Source organism: Notamacropus eugenii, chromosome 6 (assembly GCF_028372415.1).
Source record: "Notamacropus eugenii isolate mMacEug1 chromosome 6, mMacEug1.pri_v2, whole genome shotgun sequence".
In the NCBI taxonomy this organism is placed as follows: domain Eukaryota; kingdom Metazoa; phylum Chordata; class Mammalia; order Diprotodontia; family Macropodidae; genus Notamacropus; species Notamacropus eugenii.
In genome coordinates, this window is record NC_092877.1 from 312805510 (window position 1) to 312826492 (window position 20983).

The 20983-nt window shown below is 36.9% G+C and overlaps 1 protein-coding gene across 1 annotated transcript in view; it reads right to left on the bottom strand.

The window, feature by feature from the left end:
* The window catches only part of BARD1 (BRCA1 associated RING domain 1), a 134353-nt gene that overhangs the window by 105617 nt on the left and 7753 nt on the right, over window positions 1–20983 (bottom strand). The window contains exons 2-3 of the mRNA XM_072617501.1: window positions 11904–11960; window positions 2769–2917 (exon numbers count right to left, since the gene is read on the bottom strand). Of these exons, the coding sequence (XP_072473602.1) occupies window positions 2769–2917; window positions 11904–11960 (206 nt within the window). The remainder of the gene's footprint in view (window positions 1–2768; window positions 2918–11903; window positions 11961–20983) is intronic.

Consider the following 20983-nt stretch of genomic DNA (forward strand, 5'->3'; position numbering starts at 1 on the left):
GAATTTTCTGATGTATTGATTGGTTTTGCTCATTATTTTTCTCTTCTTCCTCTTTTTTAAAAAAGTAAAAGGCTTATTCTTGAATTCAGAAAAAATTAGGCTCTCTGAACAACAAAATGACCACCATGACTGCAGGGGATTCATGATGAAACATACTATTCGTCTTCTGACTAGATGATGAATTCAAAAGTGAAGACTGAGGAGCATGTGTGTATGTGTTTATATATGTCTCTTAGATTTATACAGCTAAGTGTTTTTCATATGCTATGTGTGTGCCTTCTCCACCTGATACCAAGACCTTCCATCTAAGACTGAGAGGATAGTCCATTTCCAAAAATCATCCAGTATTTTCCTATTCATTCAGTCAGTACCAGGGATAGCGATTCATTATCTGCACCGACTTGGTGAGATACATTGTGAAATATATGTGTACATGTGTTTACAACCTAAGTCTTTCACAATAGTTTGACAAAGACTATTTTATTGAAAATTTTTTTAAAAAGAAGAAAAACAATTAACAAAACCAATCAGTACATCAAAAAGATCTTAATTTAAAAAATTATATATAAAATTTTGTGTATGTGAACACACATACTCTACTGACTCCTTTTTACAGACTCCACATATGTATATATACACAAATGTGTATGTGCATATGTATATGCATGCTTATGCATGTGCATATGTATGTGGGTGCATATTTGTATGTATATGTGTGTATACAGACACACACACAGGACAACACAGCTAATGTGAAATTTGTTCTACCCGACAACGTTTGTAATAAGGGCTTTGTTTCTCATCCTGAGCATGAGTGAAAGACAGACTTCCTTATTGAAGAAATATAATTTAATTAAAAAATAAAAATAAAATGAAGTTCAGGAAAAAAGAGATAAGAAGCTTTTAAAAGTAACTTGCTGGACTTATTCTATACTTCTTAAAAATAAATTTTATGGATGTGTTGGCTTTTTCACATCACAACAGTTTTCCCCAGTATCCTTCCACTTTGCCCTCCTTGAGAGTCATCCTTTATAATAAATACAATCTTTTAAAAAGAACAAGCTGTATGTAAAAACTTGGGGTTTCTTACATAATCTTTACATCTTCTTATGAAAATGTTTGATATTTTTGATGTTTGTTAACTTCAGAATAAAAATAACAAAACATTCTTTGTTGTGTGGGATGGTTTTCTGGGATGAGGAGGAAAAAGGACACAGGAGGAAGTTAAGGCAAGGTAAAACAAAAGGTATCAAAATTTATCTTAAAAAAAACTAGCTCATCAGTGGAGCTAGCTAGCTCTATGACTAAAGGGGAAATCTCTTTTCAGATAACAATATAGATAACCAGGCTATGAGAGGAATATAAATCCAGACACATCCCATCCAAACTGGAAAAACTCTTAAGTGACAAACTATGCGTCTGTCAGAAAACCAACCTGCTTGAGTTAAATCATCACCAGAGGCTTGTTCATCAGTGACGCATTTTTCAGCCCTAGCAACACATTAAAGACAGTTTACAAAAAATAAAGGTTCAGAGAAATTCTGATCCACATTAGTAAAGGTGATGAAATCATAGGGTCTTGAAACACAAACAGAAAGCCAACAACGGTTGACATTTAAAGTCTCTAAAACATTTCATAATTATTATTCATTTGTGCCAATGGAATAACCTTGAGAGGAAGTTACTATGGATATTATTATGTCTAATTTAAAGATGAGAAAACTGAGGATCAGATGATCAGGGATTCAAATTCTATTTCTGAAGCTCCATGGGGCCTCAATTTCCTCATACATAAAAAAAAAAAAAAATTCAACCCAAAAAACACCTAGTAATATGTTGACCGCAGAGTCCACACTCTGAGAAACATCTCAAGAATATACAGAAGTATAGCTAGGTCTAATAACTTTAGTAGTTAACTTCTAAGGTCTCTTCCAGCTTGAGAGCTGATTTATCATTTCACAATAGTGAAAGTAATGACAACAGGTAGTTCATGAAAGAGCCAGAATCCGAACTCAAGTCTTCTGATGCCACCTTTTCCATTGTATCAAGCTATTTTGGCCAATAAACCTCTTATTTTGCATTGGACAAAAGCACCCCATTGAGAATTTAAGAACAAAAGTTAACAGTAGCCTTGAGCAGCTTTCCTGTGCCATTATATCAATCACCACAGCAGGTGTCAGTCTAGAAGAGACTCTCTCACAGAGAAAAGGAAGGATGTGATTCTGGTTAAATGAAAAAAACACAAAACAAGGATTCCAAAATTCAATTACTGGGAAACTTCAATCACCTTACCTTCTTTTCATTCCTAATTAGTTCTTTGGAGAAAACATGCAAGGTGTACATTCAGTTAATAAACCAATTCTAAAAACGCCAGCCAACTACAATTTCAATAGGGAAGAAAATGACAATGAATATTGGATTCTACTTCTCCTTCAAAAATGCCAAACGATCTAGAACACTGTCAATTGTTTTTGTCCAAAACTGCTCAAAAGTACATTTTAATGAAGCAAACAATGTCACAGAAAAAAAATTACCATCCTATAATTTTGTTTCAGGAAACTAACTGTAGAATTCTAATGCCTCTTGAAGTAAATTTCTAAACCAAATTTCTTTTTTTTTTCAGAGTGGGGCACAGTGAGAGGGGAAGTAGGGAGAAAAGAAAGTTCGTCCAGTTCTCTTTGTGTGAACCCTCCATGTGATCCAAACAAAGTGGCCATGTAAATATAGCAAGCCATTTTTACCAAGAAACCCTAACAAATCCTTCTCACCTGAACCCGATGTGTTGTGTAACAGATTCCGAAGCTTGCTGCATAAGTGGATCATGCTGTTTAACTGTCTGTTTATCTTCACATCCTGTATCCAGGCAGGTGTGTGACACACTGGACATTCCGAACCGATGCAGTCACCCACGCATGCACTTAAGAGAATAAAATCATTTTGAAATTAGCCCAAAGTTATAAGTCCAAAAGAAAAGATGAATGATGCTGAGACTTTTTTTTTTGCAATGTTTTAAAATTTCCCAGAGTTGCCCACAATGATCTAAAACAGTGGTCTTCAAAGGGGGAGCCCCTACCATAACATAATCCCAAGGCGTATGTAATTAATCAGTGTGAGATTGGGAATATGGGTCACACGCCATTCTCCCCCATAATAACTAGGCATGAGGCTTGTCTCCAATATAACCATTCCCTCTCATTATATATTATCCCCACTCCTAACTCTGGTACCTTTATAGAAAAGGACAATTGGCATTTTTTTTTTTTACACCAGGTCAAGCTATATATATTTATTACAAAAGTTTTGTCATTATTTTACCCCTTCAATGAGGGAGAAATAAAAGGGAGACAAAGTAAATACTTGCTAACTGAAAAAAAATTTTTTTAAAAATAGTTCAAGATTTATCTGGTTGCTACATCATTCAAATTACACTGGTGTTTGTCTAATTACAGAAAAGTCAGTAAGATGTTCAAACCCTCATCTCAAAGCTTTTCCAATTACTTATATTGTTTAATTTGCTCTTCTCTTTTTAAGTAACTAGAACCCTAAACTTCTTATTTGACTGGAATTACTTAATTATAAATTAACTCTTAAAAGTAAACCTACAGGGATAGTACAAGGGGGAATTCCAGGTAACCAAAGATTGAGGAGAGAAATCACAAATAATCTCTTTTTAGAAAGACTTCTTTTTATCATCCACAAATTTTAATTTAGTCACCTGTCGACTGTAGGGTCTAAACTCTGAAGAGAGTCTCAGGGACCTTCAGAAGTAAAGCTGTGTCTGTTGACTTTAGCTGAGCAGAATAAAAACGATCAATCAATCAACATTTATTAAGTTCTTACTATGTGTCATGCACCGAGGATATAAAAAGAAGCAAAAGACATTATCTGCCCTCTTTACGGTTTAGTGAAGGAGTCAATATGTAAAAAGTTAGGTACATACAAGATCTATACAAAGAATAAAATTGTCTCTACTTTCAAAGCGCTAACAAGGATAAGACACAAATTCAAGTGAAACCGTGGAAAGCCAAAGAACCAAATGCTACGCGAGGGTCAAGACGGAAAGTCATTATGTACAAGGGAAGGAAAGAAGGGAAATCAGAGAAGACTTCATGGATGCCACAGACATCTGAAAGTAATCAAGCTTCAATGAGGCAGTGATGGAGATGTAACTCTGAAGCCACCTGTGTGTATTTAAGGTTTACTAGAATGGATTCAAGGCTGAATCAATATTTCCCCTGGAACAGAACTACAGCTGTTGCACACATCGAAAGCTGAGAAAGGCAAGTTCTTGACAAATGACAGCCAGGTACTTTTGCCAGTCACAAGAAAATTTTATGGCTATCATAAAGGTGATTTCAAGAGACTTAGAAAAGAGTAGGGTTTTGTTTTTTTTGGTTTATTCCCCCTTTCTGTCTGAATGCTTTAGGGAGTTTTTGAATCACTGACCTTTGAGTCTTTCAGCTGCACTGATTCCTATGACTTTCATTGCCTCTGTCAGTATTGGGGGAGTTATTTAGCGTTGACATAGGTTAAGTTTTATTTGGCTGGACAATGTGCAAAAAGACTAACCCACCTTCCTGAAATTCAATTCAACAAATACTTACTAAGCACTTACCAGAGTTAACAAATGGTATTCAAACCATAAAACAAATGGTTAGCAGGGAAAACAAAATGGTTTCCATTTCAAAATGGAAACAGACAAAATGCAACAAACAGTCCTTTTGTTCCATTGGAAGGGATCCATGTAAGCACGGACTGATAAGCAATTACCAGGTAATATGAAGAGGGAGATAACAGCATCAAACAGAGAGGAGGAGATGAGCTTCTGTATAGATTGGTGGCTCCCATTTAGTGGTTCCAGAATGGCCCACAGGATTCCTGCTAAAAAGTCCTTAATGGAGCCTTAAGTAGCAGTAATATTCATACTAAGTTACTGTAGGAGTTCACAAAACAAATTTTTGCTGTTGTTGTTATTGTTGAAAGCACTTTGCAGAGAAATTAAAAACCAGCAGGAGGACCCCAAAAAGCTACTAATTTGGGGGAACAGCAGGTGGACCAATTTGGCTCTTCACTAGACACTAGAGTACATGAAGGAGAGTAATACATAATAAATCTAGAAATGTAGACTGGAGTTAGGCTACAGAGGGTTTTAAATGCCAAGCCGGGAGTCATCCCTTAGGATCTAATAGGTACTTGGAATGCAATGTTTGTAAAAGTACAAAAATCCTCAAACTTCATGTGGATTGCTATGTGCAACATATAGTTGGGTCTCATAGTATCCAATCTTTTACCACTCCCAATGACCCTACACATCACTACTAATTTTATTTTCTTTATCTGGTATTTCATTCTATGAAGCCCCTCAGTACCAGCATCTCTAAAGGAGAAAAGAGTCATAAATTTAAGAACAGAACAGACTTCAATATCATATAGTCCATCCAATCCCTCTTATCGAAAATCTAGAAATGGTTATCACACAGCTAGAAATGCTTTTTTGTTTTTATTTTTTTACTTCTGGATATATTTGGTGTCACAGAATCACAGGACCACAAGTTCTGACCTGAAAGGACTTCACCAGACATTTTGGTGAATCCCCACTTTCTACAGATGAGGCCAAGAGATGCCAAAATGACTGCACAAGGTTATATAGGAAATGCCAGAGAAGGATTTGAACCCTGTGACCATTTGCAAATACAACCCTAGTTATCTGCAATTCTAAGATAATAACTGTACTAGACAATTTTCTAGGTAGATAGCTTTAAATATTGAAATTTTTTTTAAAAATCTCTGTGCAAACCTTTCTAAACTATATATAGTTATATATCTGTATCTATGTTATGTATCTCATTTACAAGTTGTCTCACTTGTTAGAATGTACCCTTCTATTCCCCAAGGGAAGTCACTGATAGAAAGAAAATTCCCCACGTACAGAAAAATAACTATAGAGCACTTTTTAGGATAGTCAAAAAGTGGGGAAAAAAATGAGTATACTCTGGGGACTAGCTAAACAAACTGTGCTATATGAATGTGATGGAACCCTACCAAGCTGTAGGAAGTGACAAGAAAAGTATGGAAAGAATTACAGGAACTGATGCAGAGCCAAGTGAATGAGACACACAAGTAGAACAAGGTAAACAAAGAACTACCACTATAAAACCATCAAAAGTAAAGGTTGCAAAATCATAAAGAACGAGGACAGCCCACAGAAGAAATGAGAAAACACTTCTCTGCAGTCATAGAAAATCCACAGGTGGGGATCACTGCATGCATTTTCAGGTTATTTCTTTAAGGTGCTAATTGGTTTTGCTGAGTTTTTTTTCCTCTCCTCTTTTTCTTAAAAAAAAAAAAAATTCTTTGAATCCTCTCTTATGTTCTGCAGTGCAACGTGACATTTTCTTTCTTATTTTTATCTTTAAGTTTATGTTTCTTTTTACATAGTAAACCCTTAATAAATACTTACCACCAGCAACTCCACATTACCTAAACTGAAGCCAAACTTTTATTACTTAGTACTTCTCAGTTATCCATCTATTATTACACTGTGGAATGTAGACACAGACTGTGTGAGACATGGAAGTGAATGTGTATTGACCCAAGGAGCTGGCCTGGAAGTTGCCTGCCTTGGTTTTGGGTCATTTGCCTCTTTCTTAGAAAAGTAAAGGATTGGCAGTGGTACGACTTCTTGCCAAGCCCTTATAACAAGATAGACTTCCTGAAAAATTAATTAATGAGTCAAAAACTGAAGGAGCCTCTTCTTATTTTCCTACACCAATCCCCAGTAAAACACATTATTCACCGCTTCTCTTTCCCACAAAAATCTTAACATAAACTACTATGCTTACATCACTAACACAAGGCACCTCCTGGTCAGCTTGTAAATAGTTTCCATTTCACTGGCAAGGCTGTGTTAAAGGCTGTGAAAGAAATATGTGTAACCCTTACCATTCCACAAGTTTAAGCAAGAGAACTTTGGAAAAAAATTGATTCCAAAGCTTAAAATGTCTTCATCATCATCATCATTATCAGACAGAAGCATCTGAGGGTTCATGGGTGCACATGTTTTTCACTGCATGCTTTTTTAGGTTTTTAAGGCTGATAGATTTTATTGATTTTTTTTGTCTCCTTTATTTTTTTTTTTAAATAAGGGTTGGGGAAGGAAGAAAGAAGAAAGATACAAAATGAAATGAAATGTCTAGGAATTCTTAACTTGGAGTCTTGTGAACTTTTTAAAAAAACATGTTAATAACCATATTTCAATATAATTGATTTTTTTTCATAATCCTATGTATTTATATTCAGAGAAGAGGTTGATAGGTTTCACCAGACTGCTAATGATTGTCAGTGTCCATGACACAAAAAACCTTAGGGATCCCCAATATAGGTTATACAAATAAAAGCCTATTTTTTTAAAAAAATGTTGACATGGTTGCAAGTCAAATGAGATTCTAGACAATTAAAGCACAAGTCATTCTGAACAGAACAGCACCTTTAATGATGCTGAATACCTTACATAGTTTATATGTCAAATCAACTTGCTCATTAAAATCCCCAATAATATTTTATTTTCTGAATAACATCTTAAATCTAGACTAGATATTGAATCAGTGGTAACCTGAGAGGGAGGGGGTTAGACTGTGGGGGAAAAAGTCCTGAAAATTAATCCTTGCTCCCTAGGATGAGAATCATCACTACTTAGCAATACTACTGTTTGGCTAGTATCTGGCAAGCCGAGGGTCTGAAGCTACAGAAAGGAAGATAGGAATGACATCATGTTTTACCCACACACTTAGCCTACAGATTCTTAAAGCAAAGGTAAGCATGCAATACCTGAGGCTTTTATGAGAGGATTTTCCTCTTTTGTTACAAAAGCCTTTTCAGCATGCAAGAACAGTCCATCTATCCTCATTCTGTGTAGATCCAAGGATGCAGAATTGGCACTAGCAATGGCGGAATTTGGCAAGCCTTCCCAAAAAGGCCAGTGTTGACAACATGGTAAAACTGCTTAGGAGAATTCTCTGAAAATTTAAAATTATGGTGTAGCAACATGATGTTTTACTGTCACAGTGACCACCACCTCTATGTTACCTTTCAATATAGTTTGAAATGCCAAATGTAGCCTTTAGAAAACATGCCATTCAATCAGTAGCAAATTTGCTCATTAAAAAACAAAAATCAAAAAAACTTTTTGTCTTTTCAGTTACCACTGGCTTTTTTTTTCTGTTCCCTGAGAGCCATTCATATCAGACAATCAGACTGTCTAGACTATCTAGACTAGAATACCTAGATTCTAGGTACTCTAAACTCTTATTATAAGCTTTGTATAAGCCTACGTATAAGCTTATACATAACATATACTTGTACATTACACTATGGCAGACCATGTATAAGCTTATACATAATATACACTGTCCAGGTGTAGAGGATTCCAATATTTATAACATTTGTAAAAAAAAAAAAAAATACAGAGACAATACTCAGAAGATGGAGAGATTCCAAAGATGCAAAGAATCTGAGCACTGGCCTTAAGTTTCAGTACCATACAAGACAACGAACTGGATGGTGTAGTGAATCATCAGTACCTTCCTGTGCTCACCATTTCTAAGCAATACGCAAATGAATACTATAGGACAGCAAGGAGAGGAGCACTGCAGAGGCCTGGAGGTGTAAAACCTAGTCAGGCTTGCGTCTTGGTTCTGATAGCTCTAACTTTGAAAAAGGACAGGTCATTTAACCTATTTCACAGTGCTGGTCATTACTGTGTAAACTCTATAGCACAAGTGAATTCTAATTTTCTCTTTTTAAAAGGAGCAGGACTTTTCTAAGGCTGTGTTACTCACTCATTCATCAAGTATTTATTAAGCACCTACAATGAGCCAGGCACCATGCTATTTCCCAGGCGGTGGTTGTCCTTCGTCTTTGAAGAGGACCAAAATGGCATCACCATTGTAAAGTGAAATTTCAGTGGATCCAACTGTGGCTGATTAGACCAATATGAGCTCGGAATAGTCTACCACAGGCTGGGCACAGATAGCGTGTGTGAATATTTGGGGTGGATATCTCAAATTTGCACATCCTGCATTTACTTTGTGCTGTCTCAATTCTGCTTTGCTCAAAGAGCACAGTACCCTTTCTGATGTGGGCACACCATGCTGAACAGTATTGTGCCAATGTCTCCCATGATGCACAGTCAAATCCAAAGTTCTTGAGAGAGACTGAGTTTTGCAGAGGCAAAACAATAACAGAGAATGAGAGTATCTACTCTCAAGCAGCTATATAAAAATACAAGCAGAAAAAACACCAAATAAATAAAAGATAATTAACTCGAAGTTGGGATGAAGAAGCAGAGAAAAAGAAAAGGTTTCACACACAAAGTAGCAATTGGATTGTGTCTCATCAGAAGAGAGAAGGGGTAAGAAAAATATGCTACATAAACAAAAAGCTATTTTCTTTTGGAAAGGAAGGCATTTGTTTTATTAGAATAACAGCAACTTCTCTTTATATAGCCTTCTAATGGTTTCCAAACTCTTCCTCACAACTCTGTGAAATAGGTAACACAAGAATTATCACTCCCATTTTATGGGAGAGAAAACCAAGTCACAGAAAGGTTAACTGACTTGCACAAGGTCACGAGTCAAGAAGTGTTGGAGTCACAATTAAACCTAATTTTCTACTCCCATGAACAAAGTTCAGAGATGTAATCAAACCTACAATAAAATTTGATCTTTTGAATAACTGTTACTGCAGTGTGATAATTAGATATAAATGGCAAGCAGCTCTTATCAATTATTACACATTACTTTTTCACAGCTAAACCAGCTGTGAGTTCCTTGTCTCATTTGTACAGTAGTCCCCATCAGTTTTCCCTTACATCATTATTTTATGTAACACTTAGCACATTGCCTACCACATAGAAGGCACTTAATAAATGTTTACTGACTGACTGATGTACACATACGAAACGCAATAAGCCTCCTGGGACTGACTTCTCACATATGAAGAATCTGCTCAAATCATCCCAGCCTAGACATGAGTCTTCTCCTCCTTCACCCACTCCACTCCCTTACCCCCAAACTACATGCTCCCAGAGCTAGCCCTAAAATCCTAAAGGCTGAAGGGCTTAAAATGTCCTAGAGCTAGATTTCTCCCAATTCAAACAATAGCCGGGGGTACTTAGTGTGTGTGTGCGTGCATGCATGCATGCGTCATGGAGCCCTCTAGCAGTCTAGTGAAGTAGACTATGGATCCCTTCTCAAAACAATATTTCTGACTACATAACAAAATATCTAGGATTACAAAGAAAACCAATTTTATTTAAATAGTTATCAAATGAGCAGGCAGTTTTCAGAAGTAGAAATCAAAGCTATCAACAGTCACAGGAAAAATGTTCTAAAACACTGATTAGAGAAATCCTCACACCTATCTGATTGGCTAACAGGACAGAAAAGGAAAATGATAAATGCTGAAGGGGATATGGACAAATTCCCCTAATGCACTGTTTCTGGAGTTGTGAACCAGTTCAATCATTCTGGAGAACAATTTGGAACTATGCCCAAAGGGTGATAAAATTACATATTCTATGACCCAGCAATACCACCACTAGATTTGGATCCTAAGGGGGATAAAGAAAAGGGAAGTGGACATTTGTACATGTTTGTACAAAAATATTTGTAGCAGTTTTTTTGTTTTTTGTTTTTTTGTGGTGGCAAAAAATTGGAAGAGTTCAACTCAAGTTCTCCAGTTCTCAATTGGAGAATGGCTAACAAGCTGTGGTATATGATTGTGAAGTAATACTACTGTCCTATAAGCACTGATAAAGGGAATGGTTTCAGGAAAATTTCAGGAAAATTTGAGAAGATTTATATGACCTGATGCAAAGTGAAATAATCAGAACCATGAAAATATTGTACATGATAACAATGATTAGCAGTGAAAGACTGAGACACTCTAATCAAGACAATATTCTAAGACAGATCCGAAGGACCCATGATGAAAAATGCTATCCATCTCCAGGAACAGAAATGATGAACTATGACAGCAGACTGAAGTACACCTTTTTCACCTTCTGTATTTTTCTGGTTCTTGTGTATGTGTATTTTCTTCTGCAACATGGCTAATGTGGAAATATGTCTTACATGATTTCACATGCACAATCAACATCATATCTGTTTATCTTCTCAAAGGATAAGGGTATATCAAGAAGAGAGAATTTGGAACACAAAATTTTTTTGAATGAAAATCAAAAAATGTTTATACGTAATCAAAAAGTATTTAATGGAATAAATAAAAATATATTTCAAAAAGAAATATAGCTATTAAAAAATTTTTTTAAAGAACAAGTTCATATACTCCAAGAACCCCTGCCCTAATACAATGTAAGCTTTTTGAGGACAAGAATTTGTCCTGTTTACATCTCTGCATACCCATACCTAGCAGAATTACATATACTCACTCTCTCTCTCTCTGTATATATATATAGTGTATTCCATAAACTACATATGTACATATATCTATATATGTGAATGATAAATTAAACAAATATGTATAATAAAACACAAAAACCTAATGACCTGAATACAAAGCAAGGAATTTGGTAAACTGACAAACTGTTTTCTGATTTTCTGGCCAGACTCAACACCTATACCAATAAAATTTGACAATTACTAGAAAGTGACATCTATCATTAAGATCCACAGTAAAAATACCTATTGCTATAAAACAAAAAGTCATGATACAATTGTTTAGATTCTCTAAAAGACAGCTATTTTCTTCCCCTCTAGGCATGCCATAAAACCTATTAACACTTCCTAGTTCCATACTGACAATAAAACGTTAAATACCATAGAGAGTGTTTTGTGAGACTCAATTCTAATGCAGTTCTTTTGGTTCAAGCCTTAGTCACTCACCTGCAGAAGATATGTTCACATCCTCCTAAGCACACAGGTTCCCTCAGGATGTTGATGCTGTTTGAAGAAACAACAATGTCAATAAGCAGACAGATGCAAGAAGATCACTTTTATCCCTGAGGTATAAATATACCCGAGGCTCTATCGTACCAGCCTAGATTGCCCTGGCTTTTAAACACAGGATATTAATGAGGTATACTGCTCAGGTGACAGCTTATTACTCTCTGATGAAAGGTTGGATTAAAACCTGTCTATAGGATTCCAATGGCAAATCTGATTTATATTGTAAACCTATTATGCCAGCAAAAGTCTAGACTGGCCCATCTCTTCATAAATATATACCATGCCAGGATAAAGAGGAAAACACATGATATGCATGATGCCATAAATTGACACTAATACTTAAAACCTATTGTCTTTTAGTTCTTTGAACTGTCAAGGTAAATCTCTGAAACAGTGATTCTTGAAGATCTCTCTCTATTACACACTTACACACTTACATACATACACACACACACACACTCCATGAGGCTCTATCCTTTCCACAGAAACTGGATGTTGACCAACATGATATGAATTTTTACAAGTCTACAAAACTTATTCCCAAGAGGTCCTTCACTTGTTAAAACACAATTTTTTTAAACCACTTTTCCTTCCATTCTGCTCCTCCCAGGCATGGCTTCTAGGCATAGTGCTAAGGCTGAAGAAGGTGAGAGAACATTCCACAGAACATTATTTTATGCATCAGAAACACAATTTGGGCTGGAAAAACTGAGAAACTAATCTATAGGATCACAAAGTGTTCATGTCAGTCACAGGACAACAACCACAGTTTATATATGACACATATATATGCTAACAGAGGCTCATCTGAAGTAGTCATTCATTGCAGCCAAGAATCATAGTGGGATGATAACAATGACCAATGGCAGCCATGGGAGGGAAGGGGTAAGTAGACTAAGTTTGAAAAACACTGCTTGGAGGGCAGCTTCATAGATGGATAGGTAGGTAGATAGACACAACAGACAGACAGCAATGCATCTAGGAAAGGGATTAAGAAATCTTTGGCCTTCCTCTACTCTGCATGGCCCCAGAAAAGCTGGGCACTTTCTCCCCTCCTCCCTTTTTCAGTTCTCTTTTAAGTGTTGAGGGCAGGGGTCAGTCTTTATTTCCCCTTCTATTTATATCCCCAGAATTTAGCACAGTGTCCGGTATATAGTATTTAATGAATGCATGTTGACGGATTGCATCAGTTTTATGTACATCTCTTTAACCTTCTCAATGGTCATCAAATTGTCATTTCTTGTGGCATAGTGATACCCTACTACATATTCATGCACCATAATTTATTTAGCCATTCCACAATTAATGGTTATCTATTTTATCTCTAGTTCTTTCTTACCACAATAAATGTTGTCAAATATTTTTTTTACATATATGGACCTTTTCTTTTTGTCAATAATCTACTTGGGGTATGTGGCTAGAAGCAGAATATCTGGGTAGAAGGGAAGGAGCATTTTACCCACTTTATTTGCATAGTTCCAAATTGTTTTCTGGAATAGTTTTACTAATTCACAGCCCCACCAATAATGCATTAGTGTACCTGTCATTCTAAAACCCAGAAGTGAGGACTTTGAAAACACCTAAATGCATCAGCTAATTCTATTAAAGAAACTGCTCTATTAAACCAAGTAAAAAGTTATAATATGCCACAAGGGGAGGGAGGGGAAATATGAAAAGGCCAGGATTTATGTAAGCACCAAGCTCCATGCTTGGTTTGCGACAGTATCCCTAGACCCCTTTAAGTATTTACAGCATTATATCCCATTCCCTGTGTATACACATCACATATCAATAAAAATATTTCCGCATCTCTAGAAAGATCAAAAGTGTCATACTGCACATTTTAGTAGCTAAAAGCATTAAAGTGAAATTGAGCTTTTCAGAAGTGACACAAAAGCAGAGTATACAACCACATTTTTGCTCTCAAGAGATCTAAAAGGGTGTTCACTGGCATTATACAAGCCATTACTTTTTAAAAACTCACAATACCTGACTTTTTCTATCACATTTCACTTGATAAAAATGAGTAGCACATGCCAGATGTCCTTGTCGTCCTGACTAAGTAAGACTCCCCCACTTATTTCTCCCAGGCTGACAGTCTGTATGCTTTTTTTAGATCACTGATTTAAGACAGTCTTCATATTTATTGTGGTTTAGTCCTTTACAGTTATGCTGGTGAGCCCTTTGGGGATTTTCTTGGCAAAGATGCTAGAGTGGTTTGCCATTTCCTTCCCCAGCTCATTTTACTGACAAGGAAACTGAGGCAAACAGAATGAAGTGACTTGCCTAGGGTCACAAAACTAGTAAGTGTCTGAGGCTGAATTTGAACTCATTGAGTGTCCCTGATTTTAAGCCCAGTGCTCTATCCACTGCACCTCCTAACTGCCCCACACTTAACATATGTTGGAAAACAGCTATCTGTATTGGTGTCTTACCTCCCTTAATCTAGGGCTCATGGGTAGACTTCAGGGGAGTCCAAAACTCTATGTGAAATTTAGCATTTCTTTAATTGAAAATATTGAAAACAAACCATTATTCAGAGGAGTCAATAGGCTTTGACAGACTACCAAAGGGAACTCATCCTGTGGGCTTAACACAAAGCTGATCACAAGCTAAGTGCCTGATAAATTCATTCCTTCATTCTCAGCAGTCATTACCAGATCGAGATGCTTCCACTCTAGTCCCCCTCATATTCCCCTCCCACCAGAATCCCCAGGACTCTATGTTTGGGTCCCTGGGCTCAGATAAGTGAGATTTCCCCCAGATCCAGACAAGTTTGACTTTCTAGCTCTACTTTAAGAGCTATCTGTGGCATGGTGGATAGAGTACTGGGCTTAGAAAAAGGAAAAGCTCATCTTCATGAGTACAAATCCAGCCTCAGACATTTACTCACTGTGTGACCCTGTTTTCCTTATCTGTAAAATGAGCTGGAGAAGGAAATGGCAAGCCACTCCAGTATCTTTGCCAAGAAAACCCCAAATGGAGTCATGAAAAGTTGGACATGACTGAAACAACAGAACAAAAACATCCCCATTAGAACATAGTAAGCACCTTGAGTGAAGGGGATGTCTTGTTTATACAGAGCCAGGTACATAGTAAGTATACCTAAAGGATAATAATATTGAAACTCTTTTATCTGGCACTCAGGAATTCTATAACCTACCCCCATATTACCTATTCAATATTATCTCCTACTTCTTTTTAATATAAACCTTCTCCTCTAAGTCATACTGGTCTCTCTACTATCCCTCCCAAACCCATCACATCCATTTCCTATTCCAGGATTTTACTACCCCAGAATGCCCTTTCTTCCTCCTCCTCCACGCACTTTGATAACAGGACCACAGAACCAAACCTAGAATTCAAAGAGACATCAGAGGTCCCAGCACCCCACCCCCACCCTTTTACAGATGAGAATTCAGAAACCCAGGGCAGTTAAATGACTTCCTAAGATGGGAAAACAGGCCCGGCAACTCTTCAAGTTCAAAACTGTACAACACACCAGACCATCTCCCTCCATCCTACCTATCCTTCAGAATCTAGTTCCAGTCCCATAAACCACTTACTTGGGCCTCTAGGTTATTTAGCAGGAGGTCTGTCTAAATGAAGCACTGACTTCTAGTACTCCTCATAAACTGTTCCATGCCCATCTCCCTAACTAGACCAGGTCAGGTCTTACAATTCCACTGCATCCCCTTAGCACCAGAGCGCTCTATGCCCATAGTGACTGGTCAACAAATGCTTATTAATGAATGAAATGACCAACTGTAGAGAATCTCATTATGATCTGATATGGTCCAGGTGATTTTGAAGGTTACTTCTAATCTGCTATGATTTCTACTTCTAGCCTAGACATTTTTCCAGGCCTTTCTTTCTTTCTTTCTTTCTTTTTTTTAGTCACTGCTGGGTTTTATATAACAAAGGACATTTTCATAACAGGATTTCTGTTCCTTGAAAATTCAAGGATTTTGCTTTTTTCCCCTTCTCTGCCATTATAATTCTATGACATCACAAGCAGCTGATGAGAAAAGGTCTCTGCTGTCATAATCCTTTGACTTAGAAGAACTAAGCAGTGACAAAAATAAGCTTAAGAAATGAAGGGCCTAATGATATGCAAATTCTCTGCACACATAAAAAAAGGAAAAAAAAAAGAAAAGAAAAGTTCTATTGAGGCAAAACTCTGCTTTAACTGAAAGCAAAGTTGTCCGTTAGACATCAGATGTCATTTAATCTAAGAAAGATGATTACATAATGTCTCCCATTTCAAAGGGTCTCGAGGTATTTAAAGCTGGAGAAAAGCTCATTTAATACTGAAATATACAAAAAAAGTTAATTAAAACTAAAAATGCTTGACAATAAAAAAAACCCAATAATGGGGGCAGGGGGAGATTAGTGAGGCAGAACAAGTATTTCAGAGACAGCCCAAAAGCTAAGGATTCTGTTAAGAATGACCATTTTGTCTTCATTGCTAAGCAATGACTAAAATGCCCATGTCCTCTGACCCAAAGATTCCACAGTTAGGCTTATACCCAAGGAATAATTAATTAGTTAATAAGTAAGAAAGTCCCCCAAGACATCAAAACAATTACAGCAACACTTTTTTTGTGATAGCAAAGAACTGAAAACAAAGTAGATGTCCACTAATTGGGGAAAGGCTAACCAAACTGTGGTCGTGTGAATGTGATGGAGTATTACTGTACTCTAAGAAATAATGAAGTGGTAAGTTAGAGAAGCACGAAGAGATTTACATGACTAAGCAGCATGAAGTTAACAGAATCGAGAAACAATACACACAGACTATAACAACATAAATGCAAAGAAAAACACACAAAAAGTAAAAAGCGAATGCTGAAAAATTACAAAGAACAAACATGACTCTAAAGAAAAGATGCAAGAAAATACTCCATCTCTGCAGACAATGGAGGTCTGCAAGTATGGTACACTGCACATATTTTCAGATTTTTGCAGTATATTAATCAGTATTGCTTTTTTTCTCTTGTTCTCTTTTTTAAACTTAAAAAATTATTAAATTATTAATTAAAAATATTATTTTTTATTTGAGGTGGCTCTCTGGGAAGGGAGAGGAATACCTGGGGGAGGATTTGGTGATGTAAAAACAATCAATAAAAATTAATTTTAAAAAAAGAATGCCTATATTAATAAGTAATTTTAGAAAGATCTCCATTTTAGAGACAAGTTAAACAGTCTCCTAAGAGATACAAAATCAAAAGAGTAGACCCAAGAAAATCAGAAAGGGTTTAGTTATCACCCTCTCTTAAGGATTTTCCTGTAGAAAGAGATGACATTTGGGTAAGGGCTGACTGACTTCCCAAGCAGAACAAGATATCTAAAAGTCCTCACCTAAAGAACTTTTACTAAATACATTTCCATGGCTCTCTTATCACAAAATACTCTTTGATTACTCACTACATGCAGCTTCTGACTATGGCACTGGTGAGGGCAAGGAAATGTTTATTTAAAAAAGCAGTGTTCAGCTGCTTTGATTAGGGAGGGATCACAGAAGCAGTTCAATTTAAAGAAGCTGGTGTTCATGGGTATTGCCCATCATGGATCTGAATTTCATATCCTCAACTAATTATAAAGCTGTGGGTAGTTGGACAACCTATTAGGTACAAGTTACATCCACCCCATTACAACATAATAAAAGTTCCCATTTTCTCACTGATGAGTCATGTTAGCCATGGTGGATAGAATACTGAACACAGTTCCTGGCACACAGTAGGTGATTAATAAATGTTTATTGATTGACTGAACTTAGGAGTCAGGAGACCTGGGATCACAGTGCTCCTCAGTCTTTTACAAGTTGCATCATCATGGACAAGTCATTTAACCTCAGCATCAAATTCCTCATCTGTACAATGGAGATAATAATTAAAATACCTAACTCACAAGGTGGTGAACATAGCATTTTGTAAACCTGAAAGTTTATCTGAACATGAATTGTCACCTCACCGTTTTAGTAAATAATATAGTAACAATATGGTAAATATAGTATGTAATATAGTAAATACAATATAGTAAAATAAATATTATTCTCTCCTTTAGAATTTACAATAGAGTGGTATTTGGTTTGTTTAATCAGTCAGTTAGTGAGTGAATGTTTAGTAAGCATCTACTATGTGCCTGGCTCTGGGGAGGCAAGGAAAGGTAAAAGAAAATCCCTGACCTCAAAGAGCTCAAACTTTAATGGAGGAGAGAGGAGGTAAACAACTAGGTACAAACAAGACACTTACAGGATAAACTGGTGGTAATCAACAGAAGGGCTTAGCATGAGCCTAGACTACTGGGAGATACTTGATAAATGTATATTGAGGAAAGACACTAGAATTAGGGGGAATAGGAAGAGGATTCCTGCAGAAGGTGGGATTTTAGTTGGGGGGTGAAGGAAGCCAGGGAAGTGAGTAGACAGAGATGAAGGAGGGTTCTTGCCAGTGAAAATGCCCAGAGTTGGGGGATGGTGTCTTGTTTGAGGACTGGCAATCCATGGATCAGAATACAGGAGTGGGGAAGTGGTGAAAGATATAAGAAGACAGGAAAGGTAAGGGGGAACAGTTATGATTAATTTTCAATGCCAAAGATTTTATATTCAATCCTTGAAGGATAGGGAACCACTGAAATTTACTGAGTGGTAGGTTAACATGGTCAGACCTGACCTTTAGAACGATAATTTTGGCAGCTGAGGGGAGGATGGACTGTTTGGGGGAAAGATAAGCATCATCGAAATTTCTATAGTGGCCTAAAACTTCATTCTAATGTTACTGGCCAACCACTTAGATGAAGAGAATTGTGCTATGTGTTGTATAAAAATACAATGGGTTTTATTTTTAAATAGAAAACATCCTAAAAATATACCCAAGAACCAGGCCTGAAAGCAGAACCTGAGTTCAAATTTGACTTCAGACACTTGAGCGTGATACAATGGAAAGAGCACTGAATATAGACTCAGAATTATAGAAAATTAAAAATTTAGTTGTAAGGGAACTTAGAGGTAGAATTCAACCTCTTCATTTTACAGTCAGTACTGGGCTTGAATTCTGCCTCTACTTGATTATTTAGGCAAGCATGTCACTTTGGTTTCCAGTTTGGTGACTGGACTAGATGATCCCCAAAGCTAAGTGACTCAAGGCTATTATACCTTAAAGAAATACATATTCCATTAAATGAGTAAGAGCCACAGAGTAGGCAACGGGATTCCAAAAATATTTTCTATCCAGTCAGCATGCCTACTTCGGCTACTTCACTTTTTATTCTCTAAGATACTCCCCAACTGCCTAGTGAGGATCCCCTCCCTAACCCTAATCTCCTCCCTCCTCCATTCCAGTTCTAGACACATGATCAAAATAACTTTGCCATCTTTCCTAGATGAGATTTATCATTCTATTTAATCTATGCCCTTACTCAACTTCCCTTTCAAAAACTTCACAAACCCAAAGTGCCCTTCACTGGCCATCCCTCTCCTTTTATGTATAGTCTACCCCACTGAAAGGACAACCACCAATTAACTAACCCCTTTAAAAGCATTGTCTTTGCTTTTATAAATACTCCTCATTCTAGCAAAACGCTAGGAACACTGGGATAAGGATTGGGGTTGTGATTTTTCATTGAAACTCTATCAATGCACATCTTTGTAACATATAATCTTAGGGAGTTGCTTAGAACACTGCAATTTTAAAAATGCTTTGCCCAGGGTCATTCAGTATGCTTAAGAGGAAGGATCTGAACTCAGGTCTTTCTGGCTTCAAGTGCTATCTTTCATGGCCCTTAAGCTTAGCACATCTTAAGCAACTACCAGTTTTTCATTCATTTATTCATCCCTTCATTCAGCACCCCAGCTTTAGGAATAGCTCCACCAGAAATATCTCAGAAAGAAGTCCAGATGGTAAGAAAGGGAAGGCATCAGTAGATAGAAGTCGAGAAGGGATTAGAAGGAAATGGGTCCTGGGTGAATAACAGACAGCACCTTACTCATCCACACAAGAGTTACAATAATCTCAGACACATAAAGCATAGCAACAAATATGGTAATAAGCACAAAAAGCAAGGAAAATAGCTGTCAATCACCTATTTTCTAGTAATCCTCCATCAGGAAGGGGAACTGGACAAGTATCAAGACTGAGAATCCTTCTTCATCAAAAAGGAGGGTTCTGAACACCAAAAGCTCTCTAAGGCATCACAGAATTGAACATTTAAAGATGGAAGGCTTAAAATCCATTCCGTTTAACCCTTTCATTGATAACACATGAGTTAACAGTGGCCCAGAAGTTAAGTGACATCTAAGGTCATGCAGGATGGGACCAAGACTCTGACTCCAAATGTTGGGGGTCTTTCCACTGTCCCCCACACTTACTCCAAGAAAGGTCAAAGCTGACTCCTGCAATCCCATTCCTCTCAGAAAAGCCAGAAAGAAAAACTCACAAAAACAAAAAGACATCTCAAAGCTACAAAGTAAACATCGGTTTTCAATGTTGTTATTCTAAAGACAAACAAAAGAACACTGGAAAATTCCCCAAATCACTGCAAGCCAATCAAAAATGCAAATATACACCTAATTATTATAATTCACTAAGTAGCTGTCACAATCTGAATTTACATGAAACCTGGGATTATACACTGCCACGCTGCTTGTCAACTCCTGCTTCGTTTAGGAACTACTTTTTTTCCCCGATGCTTACTAATGTGTTGTCTGTAGCCTCTCAAAGGAAGAACAGGACTGACCTTTCTTTTTTTTTTTGAAGTAGCTCTGGAAGTTTTGAGGAGGCCTGGACCTACATCATATCAATAGCCATCTGGCCTAGTAGAATTATCAACATCACTTTGGAACCTTATGTATCATTAAAGGTCAAAAAAAACCAAGTCCGGTAATGCAGCCAGCTAATCACATCTGGTACTCACAGCTAGCTCATCATTCCCCTTGGACTGGAAGAGCAGGTCTTCTATTTAAAGAGGTCTCAGCAGAGTTTTTTCCCCCTTTCCCACCAACTATATTGATTGAAGTC